Below are 24544 nucleotides of genomic sequence, written 5' to 3'. Positions count from 1 at the left end.
CGATGGCGACCAACATTGTCTTTCATGAAGGTAGGCACACACCCGAACCATGTATAACTCGCCAAGCCGTGACACCGTCCTCGCAGGCTCCGTCGATATCGCCGGCCGCGCCGAACTGCTGAAGCAGAAGGGCGTCACCATCTGGCTCACCGGCCTCAGCGCCAGCGGGAAGGTGCGTCTCGTCCCCTCCCGCGCGGTCCCCAGGCCTGACCGCGCCGCCCGCAGTCCACCATCGCGTGCGCGCTCGAGCAGCACCTGCTGCACCAGCACCGCTTCTGCTACCGCCTCGACGGCGACAACGTGCGCTTCGGGCTGAACAAGGACCTCGGCTTCGACGAGCGCTCGCGCAACGAGAACATCCGCCGCATCGGCGAGGTCGCGAAGCTCTTCGCGGACGCGTGCTGCGTCGCCGTGACCGCGTTCATCTCGCCGTACCGCGCGGACCGCGCGCTCGCGCGCGCACTGCACGCGGAGGCGGGCCTCGGCTTCGTGGAGGTCTTCGTCGACGCGCCCCTGGAGGTCGTCGAGCAGCGCGACCCCAAGGGCCTGTACAAGAAGGCGCGTGCCGGCGAGATCAGAGGTGCGCGCTTGTGTGTGCGCTGAGGCGACGCCGCCGGCTGACCTCCTGCAGAGTTCACTGGTATCTCCGCCCCGTACGAGGCACCTGTCGAGCCCGAAATCCACATCCGGACAGACCAGAGCGACGTTGTCGAGTCTGTCCGAGTCATCACGGAATATCTCACACAGCGCGGATTCATCTAGCGGCCATTCGTTTGTACATTCAGCGGGTTCTCACAGGGACTGCAGGCGTGTGCCATGTACTAGATTATTTGCTACAGATAGCATTAGAGTGTCCAACCAGAGCACGATGCAGCGCAATGTATGAATGGAAATGCATGATAGTCGTGAAAGCAGAGTCTACGGCGGGTCTCCGGCGACCAGCGCCGCGTGCGCGTACGCAGACACGGAGACGTCGTCCTCGGGACCGTCGAGCTCCTGCTCCTCCTCGATCGTGTCCTGCGTCGAGCGGTCGAGCATGTGCGTCAGCCCCACCTCGACGACGGCGAGCCACTGCGCGAGCTCGTCGACGGTGTGCGCGAGCTCCGCGTGCGTCGTGTCGTGCGACTGCATAAGCGCGCCAAAGTCGAGCGGGCGCAGCGCGGGCCCCGCGAGGTCGTGCGGTAGGAACGACTGCGAGCCGCCGTGCGACATGGACCGCGAGTGGGACTGCGTGAAAGACGTGGAGGAGTCGCTCGTGCCGACGCGGCCGTCGCTGAAGGAGTGGTTCATCTGCGAGGAGAGCGAGCTGAGCGAGGTCGTCGACGAAGAGGCGGCGGAGCTGGTGTGCGGCCATGGACGGGGATGCGGCTGTCCCGTGTCGATCGGGGTGAAGTTAAATGGGCTCGGTGACGCTGGCGCCCGAGGTGCTTGTGGTATTGAAGGTGACGGAGGGAGTAAATCAGACATGCCGAGTCTGTGTTCCGAGGTGAGAGTGGGGACCTAGGACAGTATCGCTCAACACTTCCAACTGCCATGAGCACGCGCTCGAAACATACCTTCAGTATATCCTTGAGGCCCGGAAGGGGCCCGTTCGGGCCATGGAATGCGGAACTCTCAGTGAGACTGCCGCCTCTGCTATCACGATTCCGCATCCAAGGCCTGCTTGGAGGCTTGTAAACGTTCTCCATGACAGCTACAGACGCCAGCCGATTAAGACTAGGCTTCCGAGGGATATTCCGCGAATCTACTGTGGACGAGCTGGCCTGTTCGTCCGGCGTCGCCGCGGCGGAGTAAGCGCGGGCCAGCGGTGGAGGCGTGGGCAATGACCCCGCGGGAGAAGGCATCCGCCTCGGCGGAACCGACACGTCTAGAGAATGGGTAGCCTGGTGAGACCCAGGGGAGATCGTAGAATCTGTTGACGTCGTGGAACCATATGTACGGGTCGGCGATGAGCGCTTATAGCCTGTCTGACCGTCCGAGATGGACAGTGAAGATGGGCTTGCCCTCGCTGCCTCGGTGGACAAGCTGGAAGGGGGAGGAAAGCGGAAGCCTGACGTGGGCGTAGGACTAGGATAGTCTCGACGTCCGGCCAACAGAGAAGATGGCATCCCTCCCGTCGCGCTGCTCTTCGAGCGTTTGCGAGAGATCGTGGGACGCTCGGGGACGACTGGGCGTTCTGGAGATGACGAAGAAAGGATAATAGGTGGAGTAGACACTTCTGTCCGTATGTCAAACGAGTCAGTATCCGGCCGTCCTGGGATCTCAATGTCAGCGAGCCCACGCGATGCGCGGACTTCCCGGTAGCTAGGGGTGGATCTGGCTGCGCCGTTGGACGACGAAACAGGGGTGCTAGGCGCTCCTAGAGGTAAGGATGATTTTCCCGATGGGATACCAGGGCCTAGTGGCGGTAACCTTTCCCTTTCATTGTCACCATCGTCGGATGTCTGTCTAGATAGCTTAGACTTGGCTCGTGGTGTTGATGTACGAGGAGGGAAGACAAAATCAGATTGTCTTGCTGTCTCCGGAACCTCACCTAGGATGTCTGGAGCAGGTGACTTCAGCGCACTCCTTCCCCGGACGGGGGAATGTGACATAGATGAGAGGACGGGAGAGGGTGGAGGTTTCGTGTCAAGTAGGGGCAGGTCGAACCCAGGTATCCGGAATGGATCTGGGGTACCGGTTTCATCCTCGAATAACATCCGCAAAGTAGGGGGAACCTTCGACGACGGAGGGGGTCGAACGGTGGTGGACGAAGCGAGCCCATCATCCTCCACATCGACTGATAGCGACAAACTACCCTCTGGGTACCCAAGATCAAGGGAGGGGCGAGCTCGGACAGTGTCAAACTCCCAAGGATTATCTTCAACCTCTGCTGGTGGATGGGAACTACGGCAATTTGAATACGTTGATCGGCGGACAATATACGCAGGTATAGAGCTTAGGCTTACTCTCTCTCTTCATCCTCTTCCCAAGGCAGCGCACCTGCCATGCTGGCTCTCGTTCCGCCACCCTTTGTCCACGCATCATAGCGAAGAATCAGATCCTTCAAGGTTGTGACAGGTACCTTCGCGACGGACTTGATCCACTTTGTCCTTGATAGCTCATCTGCTGTTAGTCGCTGATGACCTCGTTAGTAACAAGTCGCAATGGAAAGAACGACCGTAGTACATCGTTAGGTAATTCCCGCAAGCAATTTGAGACAAACTCCCGCAACTCCTTGCTCCCTTCTCCCTCAATCAATCGGGGAGGCTTCATCCTAGGGATCATTTGAACGAGCTTCACTTGGTCCACAATGTGCGAGTTAGGCGCACTCCCTTTGATCATCTCGTATATCAAGATACCCAAGCTCCATATGTCTGCCTTCGTATCATACGAGGAAGCATGTGCGACTTCGGGAGCCATCCAGTGAGGCGTGCCTACAAGTGTGTTTCGCTTGCTGGACGCAGTGACGAGTAGAGCAGAAACACCGAAGTCACATATCATGACTTTACCAGCAGCGGTGACAAGGATATTGGCGGCCTTCAGGTCGCGATGGATAATGTTCGACTTGTGCAGATAACCCAAGGCCATGAGAACCTCGCGCGTGATGACCGACACATACTTCTCCTCGAGGACGCCGTCCATGCTGGCCTTCATGAGGGTGCGTACGCTTCCACCTTGAGCATACTCCATGACAATCCAGACCCGGGGGCCATCAAGATAACAACCAAAGTACTGGGTGACATTGGGGGCATCGCGGAGCTGTGTGAGCAGGGCTACTTCACGTTGTATGTCGCCGACATCATCATCTTCTGTGTCGAGGTTGATGATTTTTAAAGCTACGACGTTACCGGTGGAGATGTGCACTCCTTTATGCACAGATCCGTAGGCGCCTTTGCCAATTGTCTCGAGACGTCTGTAGAGTTGGTGGACGGAAGGTTGAGACATGATGCTGCAGATGATGGCTAGTCCCGACAGCAGATGAGAGCGCAACAGAGGAGGTTAGACCAGCCAAGCACCCAGGTTTGGTCGGCATGGAAAATGTTCAGCGAGGAAGATGAGGCCAGGAGAGAAAAGGAGGAGGATGAGACATGGCCGAGCCCTGTGCTCGCTCGCGCCTTCACGCTATAACACGGGGATTTATCTTATCTTATCGTCTCAAAACCCGATCGCACGCGGTGGCTGAAGACTGACTCGTACTTAACCATGGACTTCGACTACTCAACCACAAAGCTCATCCCGCAGGAATTTCTCGCTATAGTCCTAGCAGGCTTTGGCAATGAGTTAGTGCTGAACGCAAGACGTCTCTATCTATGAAAATTAACCGTGTCGTAGGCTAGTACCTCTCACGGGAAATTATGGGGACGAGCCGAGCCCAAAAGCTCTTTTGCCCATCGCAAATAAACCTATGCTAGAGTATCCTCTCGTTTGGATTGAGCAATCTGGAATAAAAAGTACGCATATATACTTGCTATCACTCTGTTGTTGATCTCTCGGTAGATGTGCTTCTCGTCTGTCCTACTCCGCACAGGTCTGCCCTTTCGAATTACATCCAGTCCGATTCGTCTTCATCATTTCCTTCACTGCGAATTGACCTCCAAACATATGACGAGACGCAAGATCTTAATGTCGGGACATGCGCGATCCTCAGGCATTTCGCGCACAAGATTCAGCAGGACTTCGTTCTACTCCCTTGCGACTTCGTGCCCCCGTCCTCGTTCTCGCTCACGCAGTTATTGAACAAGTTCAGAACAGAGACGATGTATGATGGTGCGATTGCGACCGCGTGCTTCTATGAGGGTCGCAAACCAGAGAAAGGGAGTCACACAGATGAATGGGGCTTGCTGCCTTCTCCTGTGCCAATAGTATGGGACGAACGATCGGGGACGCTTCTACATATCGAAACGCCAGACGATGTAGATCGTAATGGCGAAGAGATCGAACTCAGGATGAGCTTGCTTTCTCGGTAAGCTGAATCCGTAAAGCTCCCTCTCTGCGTGTATTCCGACACGCGTCCTCTCAGATATCCCAGAGCAAGGTTGTCTGCGAGCCTGCTTGATTCACACGTCTATGTTTGTCGGAGACAAGTCCTTGATGCCCTGCAGCAGAAATCGCGGTTTGACTCTATCCGAGAAGAGTTCATCCCCTGGCTTTGCAAGCCGCAGTATCAGCGCACGAAGCGACAGAAATATGGCCATGGTATACACGACTCTCTTTTCTGCATCAACGCTCCTCTAAATCACGCATTCAGTGCTCAGCCCTAGTGCCAATACCATTAATCAGAGCCTTGCGCTGAAGCATTCAACCGTGCATACTGCGCCCGTTCAACAGCGTTCGCGGGAAGAAAGCCTACCTCAAAGCCCCCCTTCAGACGGCCAGAATGAAGAGCAACCAAGATCTTTGATTCCATTCCTCGCAGATGACGATGAGGAAGAGTCCATGCTAGCCAGCTTGCGTGTAGGCCTTGTGGTCCAGCGAGCCGACGGCGGCTACGCTGCCCGCGCCAACAATCTCCACAGCTACCTGGAACTCAATCGGCATGTTAGTAGACCCGCCTAAGGCAGCGGATGTCCTACTTATATTTTCACTTTGTCCTGCAGTTCCTCTCTCAAACAACATATTTTCTGCCCACCGACCAGGAGAGTCGATCGCTCATCGACCACAAAGCCCAGATATCCTCAGACTCGATGATTGGTCATTCTACGCGGGTGGAGGAAAGGACCACTGTCAAGAAGTCAATCATTGGCCAGCACTGTGTCATCGGCAAAATGGCCCGGATAGTCGGCTGTGTCGTTCAGGACCACTGTGTAATAGCGGACGGGTGAGATTTCATTCGTAGTGTCCCCATTGAACGATCGTCAATTTGTCATTCAGAGCGAAGCTTGACGGATGCGTTTTGGGCAAGGGCACGAAGGTGGGGGCGAAGGCAGAACTTTCACGATGCGTCACGCAATGCGGATACGAAGTCAGCGCTGGTGGTGAGTATTGCTTACGGTCATCATGCTGCATATATACTAATGCATTGGATTGCAGAAACGGTCAAGAATGAGAAACTCGACGTCTCTGATTGGACGGCAACACCAGGGTCTAGCGAGGAGGATGAAGAGGATGAAGAGACGAGTTCCGAAGAAGAAAGCGACTGACCGTTGCATTTGACCAACTAATTTGTAGTGTGATAGACCTCGCTGCCAGATGATCTTACATGAAGAACATACAGCCGTGTTCGCATACACTTTCTCAGACATCATGACATGGATACAGAAAAACAGAACCGTGACAAAACGTAAATAGCAAAAATACGGAAGCGATCACCGAGTCCTCTGAGTGCCCGCCATCTGATTCCCAAGACCCTGGGCAAACCTTGACCCACGGCCTCGCGAGCCACCTGTGCAGAATGAGTTAGAACGACATCCCAAAGAGCGTTCGAAAAAAGTAATACTGACCACGAGCACCACCCCTCCGGTCACCACCGCGTCGCCGCTCTGCCGTCTGTTCGCCACGCTTCTCGCCCTTGCCACCGTCAGCCCGGTCGTTCCACGACGCGGTCGGGCCAAGCTTGACATCAAGCGCCTTTTCATTCTGCTCGACCAGACTGTTCACCTTGTCGGCGAGCACTTGGGCGAGCTGTTGTGTGCGCGACAGCTCGATACGGTAGAAGATGAGAACGCCCGCCTGCTGGTCGAGCGACGCGGATAGCTCCTCGCTCCAGATCATCTTCGAGACGATGGAGGTCACGGCGCGCAAGGGCAGCGAGAACGTCCGCGAGAGAAGAGAAAGGGACAGTGTGGTGTAATGGGGCGCATACGTGAAAAGATACGTGCGCAGGCCCTCCTCCTGTATCCGCCTGGAAGTAAGGTCAGTCCAGCGATTCCGATCACCATATGCAGGAAGACATACTTGGCGAGCATCTCCTTGACCGAGGTGCACTCCGGCATCAAGCTCCAGATCTTGATGCTCTGGATGAGGTCGCGGCACTTCTCCCACTCACCGTTCTGCAGCGCCTTGCTCGCCTGCATGATGTGGTCGCGCGTGCTCTCGGGCGGGCCCGTGAACACCTGGCGGTCGGCAAAGTCGAGCAGGCGCCTGAACGGCTTTGAGATCGCCTTGCGCTTCTGCTCCTCGTTGTCGATGCTCGCAAGGAGGGGGATCTCGACGAGCATGCTTGATACGAGGAATGCTGCCTCAAGCAACTCCGTGTTGATGTGCATGTGGAATGGCAGCTGACGCTGGCGCTCCGCCTTCTCTTGCTCTGGCGAGAGAACCTGGTAGCGCTGCTGGTGCACGCCCTGCGCCAGGAGCTCCTTCACCCGCTGTGTGGCAAAGATGTCCTGTAACGTCGCCTGTGCCTCCTTGATCAGACCGCATCGGAAAGCGCTCAGACCGAGCTGTACAACGGTGCGGTTGTAGAGGATCTGTGTCGCAACATCAGCAGAGTAAATCGACTCTTGAAGATGCGACATCAGGAGCATGTCCCGCGCGGTGTGGAAGTCGTTGTGGAGGGCATAGTGATATATATGGGAGAGCATGGCACGCGTACGGAGGAACGAGTTGCTGGACTTGTAGAGGTGGACACAGAGGGAGTGGATGAGGGACGACGTCTCGCCGTCACTAGAGACGACAATGGACGGCTTGATGTCTGACACCGCGACAGTAGATTCGAGTGCATGAACAACGGGATCAGGCTACGGCACAATCAGTGACCTTGCAAGCACATATAGTAATCTCAGCCCACCTTCGAGTAGATGTGCTCCAACCGGCGCATGATTACACGACCGAGCGGGTCCTCCTGCTTCAGCTGCTCATACAGCGCCTGCGAGCGGCAGATCGTGCAGTACAGATCCTTCTCGTCCTTCAGCCGGTCGACATACTCCGTCCCGTGCGGATCGATGTTCTGCAAGCTCTTTGTGAACTCGTCGTCTAGGCGGTCGACGAAGCTGATGATGCTCCCGCGGATGCGCACGACGCCGTCCTTCTCCGTCTCTGGCGAGCGCTCCGCAAGCTCGTCGTAGTCCTCCGTTATCTCCTGAATAGAGTATCCCGGCTCCTTCAACACGATAGCGATGAGCTGATCCACCTCGCGCTGGGCGGATACCCACAGGTCGGCCGGCATGTGAGTCGAGACGGACGAGTTGTAGTCGAAGCGCGCAGATACGAGTGTGAGCAGCACACGGATGCGTTGGTACGCCGTGACTGCAACGTCCAGAAGCTTTTCCAGAATGCGGATTTGCTCCTGCCTGTCGGTGTTCTACAAAGAAATGACTTTAGTCACTACTGTACATCAATAAGATCGGCGTACACACCTTTTTTCCACGGGCCTCCTGCACCATCTGCAGGTTCTTGAAGATGCTATCCGCCGTGAATTGCATGGTCTTGCCGCCCTTGCCCACGGTCGTAAATGCATCCACATCCTCCTCTTCGTCACTCTCCGCCGTGGGCTTCTTCGCCTTTTTCGCTTTCGGCGCGGCTGCAGCCTCGGCAGGAGCGACCGCTGCTTGATACTCGCGCTCAAATGCATCCGGATCCTAATTCAGCAACAGCGGTCATCAGCAAGTTAGGAGAAGCAGAGGAGGGACGAACGGACCGACTGTAAGCGCTTGATCTCGGTCTCATACTCCTTCATTACTTTCTTCACCTTCTGCTTCATGCCGTTGAGTCCGCGCGCGTTGGTCGCATTCATCTTCTTCTTCGACTCCTTCTCCTTCGCGACCGCATTGTTGAGTGAGCTCTCCAGATTTATGAGCGTGCGTATGTAGAACGGAGGGACGGGCTCCGCGACGTTCTGCTGCCGCTGCACCATGCGCACGAGCTTGTCGAATTCTACACCACACCATCACCAATAAGCATTCCATCTCACTCTTCACGACACACGAGGGCCGGTGGACAGCGAGGATAGACAAAAGGCTACGCACCATTCGAGATTGCCACCCAGTCGTTGATCTTGAGCGCATTGTCCATCGTCTTCCCGCACGCCTCCATCTCGTCGAGCCGCTTATCGCGCGCGCTCTTCACCACCCTCTTCACGTCCTCGTCGCTCTCCTCATCGTCGCTCTCCGTGCGCAGGAAGCGCGAGCGCTTTTTCGTCGCGCCGGCCTGCTCCTCCTCACTGTTCTCGCTCTCATCCTCGCTCGCGTCCTCATCCGAATCTGAATCTGAGTCCGAGCCACTACCCGCAGTGCGTGTGGTGCGAGTCTTTGGGGGCTTCGCAGCGGCGGCACCCTCGTCGTCGCTGGACATGAGCTCCTCCTCAGAGGACTCACTCTCGCTGTCGCTGTCGCCTGCTTGACGGAAGAAGCGAGACATGATGGCTGTTAGATGTTGCGGTTGGTATAGGTCCGCTGCGATGAGATGGCAAGGATATGAAGAAGCCTGGGATGACTAGAGGCGGAACCGAGCGCAGGAGCCTGAGTGAGCCGACGTCTTGAGTGGACTTGGGAAAATTTGAGTTTCGGCCCCTGCCGCTGGGGTTGCCAAATCGAGACTGCTTCCCCAGATTGCATCCTGCTCAACTCCAATGTGATGCACTGTATTGGTTCCAGCTCAATGCTCTCTCTTCTTTGCTAACACTTCTGGGAGCCAATAACCATTCACCGCTTACAGCGTGTATGCGTCCATCCAGAGTACAACAATGTATTGAAGGGGGGAACAGACATATACTGTATGCATGATCCACAAAGGAGGTGGGTAGTACAATACGCGGACCAGATTAAGTACGTCATGGGCGCACTAAAGTGAGCGTCCTTCAAATTCAAGAATAATCCCGCTTAGCGACGGGTTGCACGTTCTGCCACATATCTACGAGAGATAGCATGGCTCAGCACGATACTTGATGAATCGAGAGAACAACTCGTACCCTTCACCAGACCACAACGTTAACAGGCCAACAGAGATGGCGGACACAATTCGCCTGTCCCATTGGGGACGATCCCATTCCTTGTATGCGAAGTAACCAACGGTACCAAGGACACCCGCGTTCACTGTGCAGGCCGCTCGATCAACCTGCGAAGCGCGGGATTAAAGTGATTACTCACGGACGCCGAGAAGACCACCAAGGACACCAGGACGCAGAAGATGTTCCTTGGCGCAGCGGTATACGGCTGCACCTTCCTCCTTTGCCTTGCGCTCCTCGGCCTGGCCTCTGGGAGTCTGGCGGTACTTTTCAGCTGCGTAGGACTCTCCAGAGAGGAGGACAAATGCGGCAGCCGCCGTGGATGCGAGGGCGCGGTTTTCACGGCGTAGGTATGGCTTAGTGTAGAACGCGTACCCTGCGGCAGAGATGAGGCCGACATTTACTACACCTGTGTTAGCACCAGACCGTAGCATCACCAAAAGTAAAACACACCGAGGCCAAGGAGACCGCCTGCAACACCCGGGCGTAGGAGATATTGTTTCGCTACTTCCCAGACGTAGAAGCCCTCTTTCTCTGCCTCGTGGAGATACCGCTTGGCCTTGCCCCTCGCGTTATGGGATACAGGAGTACCTGTCGCATGCCCTGCAGGCGCGTTGACAGAGGTTTCGGTGGCGGGGTTGGAGCGGAAGTCGGAGGAAACGATGTTGACCTTGGCCGCGTCGTCTGTGATATTGTTTGCAGAGGGGGGTTCTGTGGTGAGCAGCGCGGGGTCGGGGCGAGGCTGAGAGAAGAGGTCAGAGTGGTCATGGTCGCGTAAGGGTACAAAGTGAGCCCATGTATGCACCTGCTGGGAAGGGGGCGGGGCGTTCTGGGCAGCAACGGACGCGTAGGACATGGCGACGATGAGGGTGGATGCAGATGAGCGGGCAAAGTTGGAACACAAGAGAGTGCCCCCTCGAGAATATATAAGAGGAGGGATGACATCACAGTACGTCATAGACACTGGTGCGCATCAGGCAGGCGCGATCACCCCAGCCCCCGCCAGGCCGTCCCCGGTCTCCGCCACAAACGCGTGTGCGCCCGTGTAGAACGCCCGCCCGCTCACCTCCACCCTCACCGCGTCCCACTGCCGCCCGCCATCACCGCCGTCGGCCATCACCGCCGTCTCTACCGCCGCCCCAGTGAACGCGCTCCCCGCGTCCGCCATGCTCACCAGCGAGTGGAACTCGGCCGGCTCGCCGACGCTCAGCTTCCCCGCCGCGACGGCCAGGGCAACGCGCGCGCTCACGCCGGAGCCCGTCGGCGACCGGTCCAGCTGCTGGTCCGCGAAGAAGCACGCGCTCAGGCCCCCGTCTGTCGCCGGGTCATCCGCCGGGCCCTCCGTCACGATTACGCCGTAAAGGTACTCCAGCGCACGCTCACTCGGGTGTGCGACCACCCCGGGCAGCGCCGCTACCGCCCGCTTCACCGCAGCGGTGGCCGCGTCCAGCTCGCGTACTGTGGTTCCCCGCAGGCCATTGGTAAAACCCAACTCCGCCGCACTCACGAACGCGTAGAACGCCCCGCCGTACGCGACGTCCACGCGCACGCCCGTCCTCCCCGCTGCCCTCAGCGCCGTCCAGCGTGCCTCCTCCGGGATCTCGACCAGCACGTCGCGTGCGGACACGAAGCTCGGCACGCTCACGAACCGTACCCGGCACGTCGGGTCCGACCGCAGACCACGTCCCTCTGCTGCCATTACTGGTACGCCTAGACGTACGACACCGCAAGGCGCGTGCAGCCGCAGCTCCACGTCCCCCCTCTCGTCTTTGATGAGTTGCCCTCGTTGCGGAAAGATTCGCTCGTCGTGTGTATCAACCAGGAACCGCCCCAGCGCGATCGTCGCATGTCCGCACATTGTGGAGTATCCCTCTGCGACTATATTCCAGTCGACTGCTCATATGCACACAATTTGGACTGACCGTTATGCATGAAGAGCACGCCGATGTCTGCCTCCCCATTCTCCGTCAGTTCCGTGTGTCGCACCAGTAGTGCTCCGTACATCTCCGCATGCCCTCGTGGCTCCATCATCAGACTGGATACGGTCTCAGTGCGCTTCTGCCTCACTAGCTACGTGCGTCTCACCGCTTTCGGAGGTGGTCCATTTTCTCTCTTGCAAATGCCCGCTTCTCCAGTAGTGTCCGCCCCTTCAGCTCGGGACAACCTGAGATGACAATCCGAGTGGGCTGTTACCAAGCACACAAACACTACTTAGTATTATGATCATATCCGGGAGGACAGGCTGCTGTAAGCTCGGCGTACCTCCCCGGATGTATGCATGTCGATCGTCTTGATCGTCTGCAGTTCGATACCATCGCCTGACGATAGGTGCTCCCAGATATCCATGGCTAAGATGTGCGTTCACGATCGAACATTGAGAAACGGTGCAACTAGCACGTCTATCTTATCCTATCTTATCCCGTTCTCCTGGATGAGTCGCGCCGCAGGCCGGCAGCCTTTGCATCAGACATAGCTCAGTGCATTATCTCCATCTGTATCATGTGTATCTACGTATGCCAGTATTTTAATAATGTTAACCAAGCGCAAAGAACGAGAGTATCAGGACAGCATGGTCAGAATACATCCGCGTGCGCGACGTGCAGGGGTATATCGCGAGCGGGCCGATTAATGGAGCGGTGAGAGGGCTTGGGTGAACGGTGAACGGTGAACGGTGGACGGTGAACGGTGAACAGGGCGATGAGTGAGACAGAGACTGGTATAAGGTGTGCAAATGAGTGAGGAGCAGTGTCCAGGGCGCCCAGGCGCCCAGCACCAAACAACAAGCCAACTCAGAAAACGTCCAGCGAGTGCGGGCAGTTCTCCGCGGTGTGCCCGCGCCCCTCGCAGTCCTCGCAGAACAGCTCCTCGTCCGCGTCTCCCCCCATCGACATGGACGACATGGACGACATGGACATGGACGTCGACATCGCGGGCGCGGACATGGGCATCGGGGCGACGTCGTCCTTGAGCAGGTCGCACGTGAAGATGTCGTGCCCCGGCCGCTCGCAGATCTCGCAGACCTCCTGCGTGCCCGCGGAGACGGGCTCCGTGGATATTTTCTTCGCGCCCGAGCCCACAGGTCGCTCGTCCGGCGGTGCGGCTGGCGGCTCGGTCGATAGTTTCGACGATTTCTTCTGGGAGCGCGCAACTTTCTCCCGGAGGCGTTCAAGCTCGCGCTCGAGCTCATCCTGCAGCCGTTTTACTCAACAACATGTAGCTGTATACATAGCGCGCGAACACTTACTTCACGGTAGATCTAGAGAAAGACATACACCCGTCAATTCAATGACACACTAAAAACAAGGAGGGCAGCAACATACCTTTGACTCAACGAGCGTCTCCAGCTCACCGATCTCTTTGTTAAGCTGTAGAGGAATCGTTAGCGAGCAGGCAACACGTTATGGTCCTGGTGTACATACGTCATGGATCGTCCGTGCACTTTTCATTTCTGCCTCTGCAAGCCTCCTGCGAACTTGCTCCAGCTCGGCCTGTGTCGACAATGATCAGTAACCTACCAGAGGACAGAAGCGATCGCATATACCTCATATTTCTTGTGAAGCACCGCGACGTCCCCCGCCGCAGATGTCGGAACACTACCGTCGCTGGACTCCAGAGCCTCCTCGCGGAGAATGCTCTGTTCTATGTTCTCCTCGAGAACCTTCAGATCCTACATCACATAATTAATTTCACGATGCAACAACATCTTCGTTTGTCCTCACCTCCCGGAGCTGCTCTGTCTCTGATAGAAGTAATCTGTTCTCGGATTCCAAGACCTTGTTCCGCTGTGCAGCAGCCGAATTCTCCTTCTGCAGCTCTTGGACGATGTGTCTGCGCTATATTGGTTGGACAGCACTTAAATAGTAACGGAGATACTCACTTGAGGCCAGTGATCTCGTCGCGGGCCGCAGCGAGATCGTGCTTGGAGGGTGTCTTCCCGGATTCCACGGCATTGACGGGCACATCGCGATTCGATTTCTTGCGGATATTCTCCAGCTCTGCGGCATGCTCTTCGCACATTTGTTGCAGCTATCCTCGGAAAGTGAGCTCCATAAACCGAACACACTTCAGTGACACACTTACCGAATCTCTCTCGGCTTGTAGGTTTGCAACAAGTTCGCGCAGGTCCTGAACAATATGGTCCGAGCTCGCACTTGCTGAAACGTGCGATGACTGCGCGTCAGACTCAGCAAGCCGCTGCTTGAGGTGGGCGATCTCCTCCGTCAAGCGAGTGGTAGACCGTTGTACCAGATCAGCCACCTTCTCTGACGAGTTGGAATCCGTGATGCCAGACGTGATACTCTCCAGAGCCTGCAAAATGAGAGCAATAAGCATAGACCTCATGCCCACATGTGGTAGAGCACTTACGGCGATCTCGCTCCTGAGAATCTCAATCTCCGCCCGTGCGTTCTCCAGAGCGTGCTTGTTCTCTCTCAGTGCATCGTCCATCTCCTCGATACGCTGACGAGCACTCTCTTCCGTCTTTAGGAGACGTTCGACTTCCTTCTTGCCGTCGTTCACCTCCTGCTGCAGCGCGTCCTCCCTCTCCTTGTATCGCTTGGCGCGTTCGCGCACGGCAGCCTCCTCTCTATCGAACGTCGCATGCGCCTCCTCGAGCTGGTCTTCCAATACCGCAATTCGCTTCTGCAGATGCTGTACCTGCTCTCGGAGTGACTCATTGTCGATTTCGACGGCAGAGGTGGCTTGCCTCTGAGCGGTGACAGGGGACAGTGGTTCCAGCTTAGCACGGAGCTGCTCGTCGAGCGATGCGATAAGATCCTCAAGCTCATATCGTTGTGTGTCTGCCGCACTGAGGCGCTCCTCGTACAACGCAATAGTTTCCTGCGGTCAAAATTAGCCCTTTGATTCTACGGAGTACTGATTGCACGCGAACCTGCCCTGCTTTCCGCAGCTCCTCGACCTGGGCGCCCAGCTCTTGCCTCTCATCCTCCAGCTCCGCGTACGCTTTCTGCACGCGCGCCTCCAGGAGCGTAATTTCGGCATTCTTTGCCTGTAGGACCGCATCGTTCTCTGTCTGCAGGCCCTCCTTCGCCTCGATCAGCTCCTTGAGGTTGTCCACGAGCGCCTCCTTGTCATCCAACTTGCTCTGGATGTCCCTGAGACGCGCATCCGCATCGCTCTTGATCTTCTCGATGTCCGCCTCTTTCTCCTTCGCCGCTCGTTCGACCGCCTCAATGGCCGTCTCCCGCTCGTTCAACAGACGCTCGTTGGCGCGGACGGTTGACTCCAACTCCGTGATCCGCGTCGCGCTCTGCTTCTGCTCCGCGGCGAGCTTCTCAGCGCGCTGAACGGCCCCGTTCTGTGCGTCTGTGCTTTCTCGAAGCCGCCGATTCTCGTCTTCTGCAGCGGTCAGGCGTGCATGCAGTCTTTCGATCTCCTGTTGCAGCTCTTCAGAATGTCCGGAAGAACCGCCTGATGCGGACGAGCCTGGCCGGGGGACGCGACCGGCCATGAGCTGGGCGATCTTGTCTTGAAGGGCCTTCCCATTGCTCTCTAAGTCGGTGAGTGAATTGGCGCCCCGGTGGCTGAAGCCTTGATCGCTCATCGTCACCGAGATAGAGCGTCCCGATTTTATTGACGGTGAGGCAGGCGGAGGCATGGCGATACCGCTTGGCACGCGAGCACGCGGGGTGTTACGCCTCGAGGGACTACCGGGTGGTACCCCCACGCCGATGCCCGACGTACGGCTACCATAGGACGCTTTGGGTGTGTTGAATGGTGAGGGTAAGGAGCGTGGTGGAGAAGAGAAATGCGCCGGTGACGATTTCCCAGCAGTCCGTGTCGGGCTGTTCAGTCCCGAAGAGACTCGCGATGGACTGGCCGTCCCCGATCCGCGTGAGCTGAGCTGCCGAGCTGTCACCCCGACATACTTCGATGCTCGCGAGCCGGGCGTGATGATGTTTTGAGCAGCAGCGGGGCGCACAGGCGTGATAGCATCGACGGCCGCACGAGCATTTCCGGTGACCGAGCGTGCTCGTGTCGCAGGAACAGGGCCGCCGGGAGTCTTGCGACCTGCAGATGGAGTAACGCGACCATTTGGAAGAGAAGGGGTGGCACGGCCGTTGGAGAAGGACGGCGTTTTACGACCAGTAGACGTAGAAGTGGAAGCAGACGGGGTGATCCTGCCAGACAAGGAAAACGAGGGCGTGATCCGCCCGTTGCGGGAGGAAGCAACGGACGATGGTCGCGACGAGCCTACAGTGGGCGCAGATAGCTTCGTCGAGGCAACAAACACACCACAGTTTGGAGGGCACACAAAGTATTGCTTCCTTCATGAATGTGCATGAGCATCATGGCTGCAAGATATAACGCGGGAGAGGTTATTGAAATAGCAACCTTAAGCTTAATCCTTGCTCCGCTTAGTCTCCAAGGTACCTTCGCAGAGCAAAGATGAAGTTGCAGATGCGCGACGCGTCATGAACCGAAAGCCTTTGCTATCGTGCGCTTGATGTATCGAGGATCTCCATTCACGTACGTGGGTATCGCGATGGAGTGAAGCCGTTGTACAGATTTCACGCAGGATAGACGCAGCACGAAGCAAGGCACGGCCGCAGTATGACCGGGAGGCGTATCGACAGAGAAACGAGATAGATGGCTTACCCATTGACAGCGCCATTATTTTTGCCCTTCCCAGCAAAGCCTCCGCTTAACTCGACCCCAGCCCAGTGACCAGGCTTCCCGTCGATCTCCCCAAGGTACTTTAACGTACCTTCATAACCGAGGGACTCAATTCTGACGTTATCGCCTTCCTCGAATGACCTCCCTGCGCGACTGGCGCTTCGCGTGAAGACATCAGACTGACGACTGGCAGGACGTGGACCCGGGACCTTTGGGGTAGCTCCAGGCGTGCGAGACGCAGCAGCACTGATGGCTGAGGAAGATGACGCGACGGAGGATGGACGACCAGCAACAGAGCGCCTGCCGCTCTGGGAAGCAGGAAAGGTAATAGATGTAGATGGCGAGAGAGACACATTTGAGACATCACTAGAGCGTCCCGGGCGGTGCAGCGCGGGATCGTTGGCCTTGATAGCATCGGCAAAGGCCCTGGCGGCATACTCATCGTCCTGTGGCTGCGGAGGGTATTGATTTGCGCTCGATGTTGAACGTACTCGCGCGGCGCCAGGGGTTGGAAGCCCGCTCGGTTTGCCAGGCGTTGGGATGCCTGACTGGCGAGTCTTAGCAGATACAGGAGTCGCCATGATAGATCATAAAAATGAAGGCAGAAGGAAAGAATGAGGCGGCGAAGAGGAGAACGGGGCTCAGCAGACGGAGGGAGACCAGTACACGAACATCGTTCTCTGCCCAAGTGATCGACCACTCGAGCGTCAACCTCGACCAGCCAGCGAGCGCGCCTCTGCATCTTGGACTCGACAAGCCACTATGCCGCGCATTCCTTTCCAGCTCTCGCGGCTGCTTGCCAGGCCACCGACGCTGCCAGTTGCGATGCGCGCGGTATCTACTCGCTTGCCCACGGCAACTGCGTCCACATCAACTTTCCTGCGTCCTGCAGCATCTACATTGCTCTCCAGTGCTCTGAGTGGCCCATTCTCCCTTCTCAAACTCACCACAACGTCACCCATCTTGTCTGTCGTTCAGCAAGTACGATTTCGCTCTCGGGGTACCGAGTACCAGCCTTCGCAGCGAAAGAGGAAACGCAAGCACGGATTCCTTGCCAGGAAGAGGAGTGTCTCGGGTCAGAAAATCCTCGTCAGACGGAGAGCCAAGGGCAGACGCTTCCTGTCCCATTAGGGCCATGTTAGCGTTAGGGACTGCACTGTGAGTATGGAACACTTGTGCATATGCCTCATTGACACTGATTGGTTGTGCATTTAAGTTCCATAGCCGAGACGAGTTCCGTTTCCTCCAAATCAAAGGTCCTTTAAGAGGACAAAGAGATGCTAGTAGCGTCCTTTCTAGACCGGCGGGGTACGGATGCTACATTATAGCAAGGCTCCATGGGTCATTGCCGAGCAACATAGTAGGACGTGTGCACGCTGCGATTATGGTATTTCAATGTGGTTGTAATCTTTCACAAATTGTGGTGAGTGATCAGCACGAAAGACTCTGAAGCTTCAGCACGAGCAACAAGTCAATCCAACGACGCAAATGATTACTCGATCTCGACGCAGTAAGTGGAAAGCTATGTGAAAGCATGACATCAATCCGACAGCGGTACCCGACTACGACAACCTACGAACTACAGCTCCGTCAGTTCGGGCTGTCAGGTTCGTCACGGCCAGTGTTCAGCGCGCTCAAATTCAGCCCTCTCAGCGGTGGGCATGGCGGTATACCCGCACCAGCGCGAGGGGCTGGTGTGAAAGGCGTGAAGGGCGTGAAGAGGAACCCGCGCTGAATGTCCGCGACGAGGGCAGATATCGGGGTTTGCTCTACCGCCAAAGGTGCGAGGTGCCCAAGTGTGCGTTTCGGTGTGACGGGCCTGGGTATCTCCACTACAGGAGCAGGTGGAATGGGGGGCGAGGGCGGGGGTGAGGGAGGTAGCGGGACCAGCGCCGGTATCTCTAATTCTCTCAAGTCCGGGCTCGGGGGCAGGGGTACCAGTGCAGGAGCATCCCCCGGGCCAGGACTCGGAGGTAGCGGGACCTGTACTGGCACAAGAGCGGGAGTTTTCGAGCGCGCTCGCGCATGCGTCTGGCGACTGGGCCGCGACTCCACAGAGGCCACGGCTGCCTTTGCTACCTTTGCGTCGCCTTTACTCTTGACCGTCTTTGCATGGGCGGACGACTTCTGGTCCGCAGAGCCACTAGCGGTCTTCGCGTTCGAGCTCTTTGTGCCTGCAGTCACCGAGGACTTTGTCCGTGAGGGTACAGGCTTCGGCTTCTCACTCGGCTGTGGAGGTGCGGGCTTCGGCTTCTCGTTCAGTAGTACAATCACGGTCTTCAACTTCTCGCTCGCCTGGACAGGCACAGGCTTCTCGTTCGCTTTAGTCACGGGCTTGGCTTGCTTCGACCCAGCCGTCGCCTTGGGGGGAGGCGCAGGCTTCGTCCCAGTAGACCTCGATAGAGCAGACCTGCCCGTAGACGCCGCTACAGGATCTGTGAGCGCGATATCGCGTGCCGGCTCCGGAGGCGCAGGAGCACTTGGAACCTCTTCCGTGGGCGTCATCCTCAAGACACGCCGTGCGCCACCCACAACGCGTTCCTTCCGCTCGGTGGGCTGGCCGCCGGGGGCACCCATTGTCCCTGGTCTGATTGGACCGCTACGAACGCCCCTCGGAGGCTCCTGAGGAATGGGCTGTCGCATTGGTCCCCTTGCATTCAATGTCCCTGTTGAGCTTGGTGGTCGTTGTGGCTGCGACTGTGAGATTGTCCGCGGCCGCTCTGGCATTGTACTCGACGAGCCTGGTACGGACGCGGCGACCCTCGGTTCACTCTTGAATAATACATCGTCGTCGTGTTCGTGGTTGCTGGTTGTGGTGGCCGCCGAGTCTGGACGCTTGGGGATAAAGACGGGAGGCGCCATATCGCTCTTGACTTTCCCGCCGAGGCGATGCGGTGGCTGCGTAGGTCTGCGGGTCTGCAATGGCAGATCTCGCAATGCAGCGTTAGAGGCGATCGCATGTCGCTCCGCCTCTGCTTCAGACGCTATGACAGCTGCTGAAGAGGATTGAGACCGTCCGTGATCGGGACGCACCGGGAAGGTCCCGGAATTGGAGCGGATAGCAGATGTGGAAGATGAGAACTGTTGTTTGGGTGGCCGCTCTTGCACGAGGTTCAGCGACTGTGAGGATGGGGGTCGGCTAGGTGGATTCGAATTGCTACTTGGCGCAGCTGATGCTTTGATATTGAGATACTTCTTGACCGTGGGTGTGAGTGGCTGTGTGAAGCTGCAGAAAAATGAGTGCATGGGCGGTACGGTGTCCAAGAGCGACATACCTCTCCACTCGCCTCGGTAGAAGCTGCTTGTACGCCTCAAATATTTTCTTCGCGATCTTCCGCACGTCAGCACTGGCGTCTGTCGCCGTCAGACGGATCGTGCCCTCGATCTCGCGCGCCCGTGGCTCTCTCTCCAGGTCTGGCGGATTGAAGCCGTTGAGACAAGCTAGTGTAGCTTCGGCAGCGGCTAAGCGCAGAGATACTGACTTGTCCTTGGTTGACTCAGCCAGGTAGGGCAGAATCGACGGCGATCGTGTGTGCTCGATGATGGCTAAGACGCAACTCCGAGCCCGAGAGATGAAGACCTTGTTCGACCGCGTGCATATTGTGAGCAGTCCGGGCAAGAAGAGGGGGATGAGGGGGTCGAAAGAACTATCCAGAACACGCGCGAGCTCACTCAAGAGTTCTATGGCAACGCCTGACAGCCGTGTCCGCTCAGAGCTCGCTGCACTGTTGAGTGGTCGTGACACGGGTCGGACATTCGCCACAGTCTCAAGAGGATAGTCAGCCGCGTTTCCTCGCACAAGCGCAGTCATACGAATCATTGCGTTGGCTATGCGATCCCAAGTCTCCTCGGTTTCGGGGATGAGGATGGGGTCTCTCAGAGAAGTCATCTGGTACTCGTAGTCTGCGAGCGATGAGCACTGATTGACGAAATGTGAGTCATTCTCATGGTCAAAGCAGCACGCAGGCCTACGTGAATTATAGTCGGCGGCGGAGGCGCCATGATGAGCGGGAAGAGAGATGAAGAAAAGGATTGGAATGTGCAAACAGTGTTCAGAAACTTGAACCAACGCGTCGCGAACGCATGGTGCGGCACGTGATCGCGCCATGCCGCGCCGCGTCCTGCCGTTCCTCACTGGTTCCTCACGCTCGCAGCAATTGAACGCGTTCTCGTCCTGCTACCATCTTGCCTGGTCCAGCGAGCTCGACAGTAGCGGCTGCGATGAACAAAGCGCTGCCAAGCTACTCGGGCCCGTCCCCTGAGAGGTTGAGGCGACGAAAAGATGTGGGAGTCGTGACAGCCTGTATACTATCCATCCTCTTCTTCCTCTGTATCCGGGGCACGGCATATTTCAACCTGTTCAACTCAACACCGTCTCATGCGGCTTCTGCTGTCTCTCGCTGTCTATCTCTTGAGCTTGCACCAGGCCCATCTGCCGATTTCCACAAGCGCAAGCAATCCGACCGTTATGTGCCTGGGACCAAGCCATACCTTTTGAAGAATGCGAGGATATGGACTGGGGCGGAGAATGGCACGGAAGTCGTCGACGCAGACATCTTGCTCGACAAGGGCCTGATCAAGGGCATCGGTCACGTTCGTCAGTCGACGCTGCAGGCGTACAAGGATGACCTCGTAGTCATAGACGTCAGAGGCTCCTGGGTGACGCCTGGGTTCGTTTCGCAGTCTATATTTGTACAATTGAACTGACGTACGCTATGTATGCCTTGCGCGGACATGTAGAATTGTTGACCTGCATTCCCACCTTGGGGATGCTTCTAGTCCTGAGCTTGACGGCGCGAGCGGAGACGATAACTCCTTGAAGGGGCCCATTCAGCCGTGGCTTCGAGCTCTAGACGGATTAAACACTCATGACGCGTCGTACGAACTCTCTATCTCTGGCGGTGTTACCACTGCACTCGTCCTGCCGGGCTCTGCGAATGCCATTGGTCTGTATGAGTTGGGCAGTAAATTGTGAGAATGGATGCTGAACGGCGATATCGTAGGGGGGCAAGGGTTCACAATCAAGTTACGCAAGACACCTGAGCGCTCACCCACCTCAATGCTCTTGGAACCTCCGTACCAAATCAATTCGTCCTTCCTGGAGACAGCAGAGCATCCCAGATGGCGCCAAATGAAGTAGGTGCAGACGTTTCCAACATATGTCAAAACTGCTCACATCGTCGCCATTTTTGATAGACATGCTTGCGGTACGGATCGTTACGGGCCACTTCGTGATTTCTGATTAACTGATTATTATTTATTACATTTATTACAGGGGAGAACCCTAGTACGTGCGCATGAATCATATTTAAGAAAGATTGTCTAATAGAAACCGTAGGTCGGGTGTATGGCTTCACTCGCATGGATACAATTTGGGCCTTCCGTGAAGCGTGAGGCTCGTCACTATATAGTTGTTGCGCGTTCTTGAACGACTGCATGCAGTTACAACAAGGCCAAGCAGATCAAGGAAGCGCAGGATGCGTACTGCGTCGATGTTCGTGCCAAGAATTGGGATGCCCTCAAGGATAAGTCCTACCCCGAAGATTTGCAATGGGAAGCACTCGTCGATGTATTGAGGGGGAGAGTCAAGGTGCGCATAGACTCACTAAACTAGCGTTTTAGTCGGCTAGACCGCATCCAGGTTCAAGTCCATTGCTACGAGACCGTAGACCTCGATGACATTGTACGGGTACGTCATCGCATTTTTTACTTCGTCATCAGTGTGCCAAGAAAGATCTTTCAGCTTTCGAATGAATTCCAATTCCCTATTGCGGCGTTCCACCACGCCCATGAGGCATACTTGGTTCCTGACACACTGAAGAAGACTTACGGTGAGCATATTGTAGGCATGTATGTAAATACAGCAATTGACCACCTTTCTTCTGTGACATCAGGACAACCACCAGGCGTTGCCATGTTTGCCACGAACGCAAGGTCGACACATCGACTGAGGGCCTTAGTCCATGACTAATGATTTCACTATCACAGGTATAAACGCGAGGCTTACCGTGGGTCTGAGTTTGCTCCTCGCATCCTTGCAGAGAATGGACTCAGAGTCGTCATGAAAGTCTGTCATCCTCTGCATGACTTATTCGATCAACTTACTCTGATCTTTGCATAGAGCGATCATCCAGTCCTAGATTCTAGGTATCTGCTCTATGAGGCTCAGCAGGCATACGTGTACGGTCTTCCAGACAACCTGGCCATTGCTGCGGTTACCAGCACGCCAGCTGAGATCATGGGAATGGGACACCGTGTTGGCTATGTGAAGGAGGGTACGTAATGTATTTGAACATGCGTAGTTCGTGTGCTGAAGGATACTCTGTCGTCTAGGTTGGGATGCTGGTACGTTCGTTCATCTCAACCGTCCAAATTCGAGGACATGAACTCGGAGTCAGATCTCGTCATTTGGGACAGCCACCCGCTCGCTCTCGGTGCAACCCCAAAGCAGGTATTCATTGACGGCATTCCGCAGCTGGAGACCCCACACGTTGTGAATAAGCCGGCGGCCTGGCAGCAGAGGCCGAGAGTGCCGAACTTCGACAAGGAGGCTGCGGACGCTGTGAAGTACGAAGGTCTCCCACCGTTGACCCCAGCAAAGTCAGACTCCGGTGTCGTCTTGTTTACAAACGTCAAGAGCGTTTACAAGCGCGCAGGTGGTGATGTGCAAGTAGCCTATACTTCCGGAGATGCCGACCTTGGGGTGGTAGTTGTCCACAACGGCGTCATCGCATGCTCGGGGGGATACAAGTCTTGCGTTACTCCGGCCCTTTTGGGTAGCGCCGAAGTTGTGAACCTGCAAGGCGGTTCCATCGCACCTGGACTGGCTACCTATGGCTCCCAACTCGGCCTACAAGAGATCAGCGCAGAATCATCGACCATCGACGGCTACGTGTATGATCCGCTCCTTCAGAAAGTCCCCGCTGTCCTGGGTGGAGACGGTGCCCTTGTTCGTGCCGCTGACGGGTTGCAGTTTGGAAGCCGCGATGCCCTGTGAGTATAGATCAGTTGACTTCAATACTCCATGCTTCATTGGTGTCTCGGTCATGTAGTTTGGCATATCGTGGAGGCGTTACGACCGGAATCGTCGCCCCAACTCACCGACGTTTCTACGCGGGCCTGAGCACATCATTCTTCACCGGCGCACCACACAAGCTTGAGGAAGGTGCAGTGATACAGGACGTGAATGCTCTTCACGTCACCGTGCGCCACTTCGGAAGCATTCCAAGTATCAGCACACAGATTGCCGTGCTCCGTAAGCTGCTCCTTGAGCCAGGTGAAGGGGAAGCTGGCGAGTGGTTCGAGGAAGTCAGAGAGGTAAGCAATGTCAGCCTCAGGCTTTTCTGGCTTAAGAGCTGAGACATCACCCAATCCGCAGGGTCGAGCGACATTGGTCGTCGAGGCAGACAGCGCAGATGTGATTGCAACTCTGATTCTTCTCAAGAGAGAGGTGGAGGACGAATTCGGCAGTACTGTGAAGATGACTATCACTAGCGCTCTCGAGGCACATATCCTCGCCAAGGAAATTGCTGAGGCCAACATTGGCATTGTTCAGGTGCCAGCACGACCATTCCCCACGACTTGGGAGAGACTGAGAATGTACGACTTTACCGACAAATGGATTCTGACCATTGCTGACAATACTCTTACCAGCCTTCCCGGACACCCTCTCACGGAATATAGTTCACTTGCTGTCCTGCTATCTCATAATGTCACTGTCGGCATTGGCATTGAGGAAGCATGGAGTGCTCGCAATACTCGCTTCGATATCGGCTGGGTGAGTTGACATCGTAATCCTTCATGCCATCCATTTCCTGATGTGCTACTAGGCTGCAGTCGAGGCCGGTGGATTCATCACCAAAGAGCAAGCGATCGCTCTTGGCTCTACTAACGTCGAGAAACTGCTCGGCGGCGATATCGATAGTGAAGATGTACATGACATGGTGGTCACAGAAGGCGGCGACTTGCTGGACTTTGAGAGCAAAGTTGTCGGCGTCATCTCACCAAGACGCAGAACTGTAGATCTGTTTTGAGCTTTACTGT

At 56.3% G+C, this 24544-nt stretch overlaps 8 protein-coding genes across 8 annotated transcripts; 3 read left to right on the top strand and 5 right to left on the bottom strand.

Annotated features, from left to right (window-relative positions):
• Positions 1-2: 2 nt before the first annotated feature.
• On the top strand, positions 3-762 carry POSPLADRAFT_1043814 (hypothetical protein; the record flags this gene model as incomplete). Its single annotated transcript, XM_024478390.1, has 4 exons — positions 3-30; positions 87-172; positions 226-580; positions 632-762. 4 exons carry the CDS (start codon positions 3-5, stop codon positions 760-762), a joined length of 600 nt encoding a protein of 199 aa, XP_024343159.1.
• Positions 763-2944: 2182 nt separating this feature from the next.
• POSPLADRAFT_1132870 (hypothetical protein) lies at positions 2945-3927 on the bottom strand (the record flags this gene model as incomplete). Its single annotated transcript, XM_024484263.1, has 2 exons — positions 2945-3118; positions 3169-3927. 2 exons carry the CDS (start codon positions 3925-3927, stop codon positions 2945-2947), a joined length of 933 nt encoding a protein of 310 aa, XP_024343158.1.
• A 258-nt stretch (positions 3928-4185) lies between these two features.
• POSPLADRAFT_1053015 (hypothetical protein) lies at positions 4186-6122 on the top strand (the record flags this gene model as incomplete). The annotated part of the gene is made up of 8 exons (XM_024480332.1): positions 4186-4262; positions 4315-4433; positions 4480-4945; positions 5003-5178; positions 5231-5520; positions 5580-5800; positions 5854-5957; positions 6013-6122. 8 exons carry the CDS (start codon positions 4186-4188, stop codon positions 6120-6122), a joined length of 1563 nt encoding a protein of 520 aa, XP_024343157.1.
• Positions 6123-6182: 60 nt separating this feature from the next.
• POSPLADRAFT_1177828 (hypothetical protein) lies at positions 6183-9213 on the bottom strand (the record flags this gene model as incomplete). Its single annotated transcript, XM_024488540.1, has 7 exons — positions 6183-6364; positions 6423-6823; positions 6877-7661; positions 7712-8224; positions 8280-8501; positions 8561-8796; positions 8889-9213. The coding sequence occupies 7 exons, from the start codon at positions 9211-9213 to the stop codon at positions 6288-6290; spliced, it is 2559 nt and encodes an 852-aa protein (XP_024343156.1). The 3' UTR covers positions 6183-6287.
• Positions 9214-9538: 325 nt separating this feature from the next.
• Positions 9539-10744, bottom strand: POSPLADRAFT_1038596 (hypothetical protein). Its single transcript, XM_024477407.1, has 5 exons — positions 10671-10744; positions 10319-10607; positions 10008-10268; positions 9830-9953; positions 9539-9771 (listed from the first exon to the last, which is right to left on the bottom strand). Exons 1-5 carry the CDS (start codon positions 10719-10721, stop codon positions 9741-9743), a joined length of 756 nt encoding a protein of 251 aa, XP_024343155.1. The 5' UTR covers positions 10722-10744; the 3' UTR covers positions 9539-9740.
• Positions 10745-10850: 106 nt separating this feature from the next.
• Positions 10851-12166, bottom strand: POSPLADRAFT_1082966 (hypothetical protein; the record flags this gene model as incomplete). Its single annotated transcript, XM_024483012.1, has 4 exons — positions 10851-11737; positions 11788-11900; positions 11951-12051; positions 12128-12166. Coding segments are annotated over 4 exons (1140 nt in total), but the record flags the coding sequence as incomplete, so codon positions are not given.
• A 488-nt stretch (positions 12167-12654) lies between these two features.
• Positions 12655-20503, bottom strand: POSPLADRAFT_1131499 (hypothetical protein; the record flags this gene model as incomplete). The annotated part of the gene is made up of 15 exons (XM_024484091.1): positions 12655-13053; positions 13110-13121; positions 13215-13230; positions 13381-13532; positions 14438-14704; positions 14757-15570; positions 15754-16078; positions 16121-16152; positions 16484-16646; positions 18181-18796; positions 19034-19417; positions 19535-19727; positions 19777-19942; positions 20174-20420; positions 20474-20503. The coding sequence occupies 15 exons, from the start codon at positions 20501-20503 to the stop codon at positions 12655-12657; spliced, it is 3816 nt and encodes a 1271-aa protein (XP_024343153.1).
• A 219-nt stretch (positions 20504-20722) lies between these two features.
• Positions 20723-24534, top strand: POSPLADRAFT_1053008 (hypothetical protein; the record flags this gene model as incomplete). The annotated part of the gene is made up of 18 exons (XM_024480331.1): positions 20723-21171; positions 21242-21447; positions 21505-21637; positions 21698-21708; positions 21777-21788; positions 21840-21891; positions 21944-22070; positions 22116-22190; positions 22245-22332; positions 22396-22435; positions 22490-22568; positions 22623-22776; positions 22835-22846; positions 22900-23494; positions 23554-23818; positions 23880-24100; positions 24155-24278; positions 24331-24534. 18 exons carry the CDS (start codon positions 20723-20725, stop codon positions 24532-24534), a joined length of 2847 nt encoding a protein of 948 aa, XP_024343152.1.
• Between the last annotated feature and the right edge of the window lie 10 nt (positions 24535-24544).

The sequence above is a fragment of the Postia placenta genome, assembly GCF_002117355.1.
Source record: "Postia placenta MAD-698-R-SB12 unplaced genomic scaffold POSPLAscaffold_2, whole genome shotgun sequence".
In the NCBI taxonomy this organism is placed as follows: Eukaryota; Fungi; Basidiomycota; class Agaricomycetes; order Polyporales; family Adustoporiaceae; genus Rhodonia; species Rhodonia placenta.
Note: the sequence above shows the minus strand (reverse complement) of the source record. Positions and strands in the feature narration are given on the sequence as shown.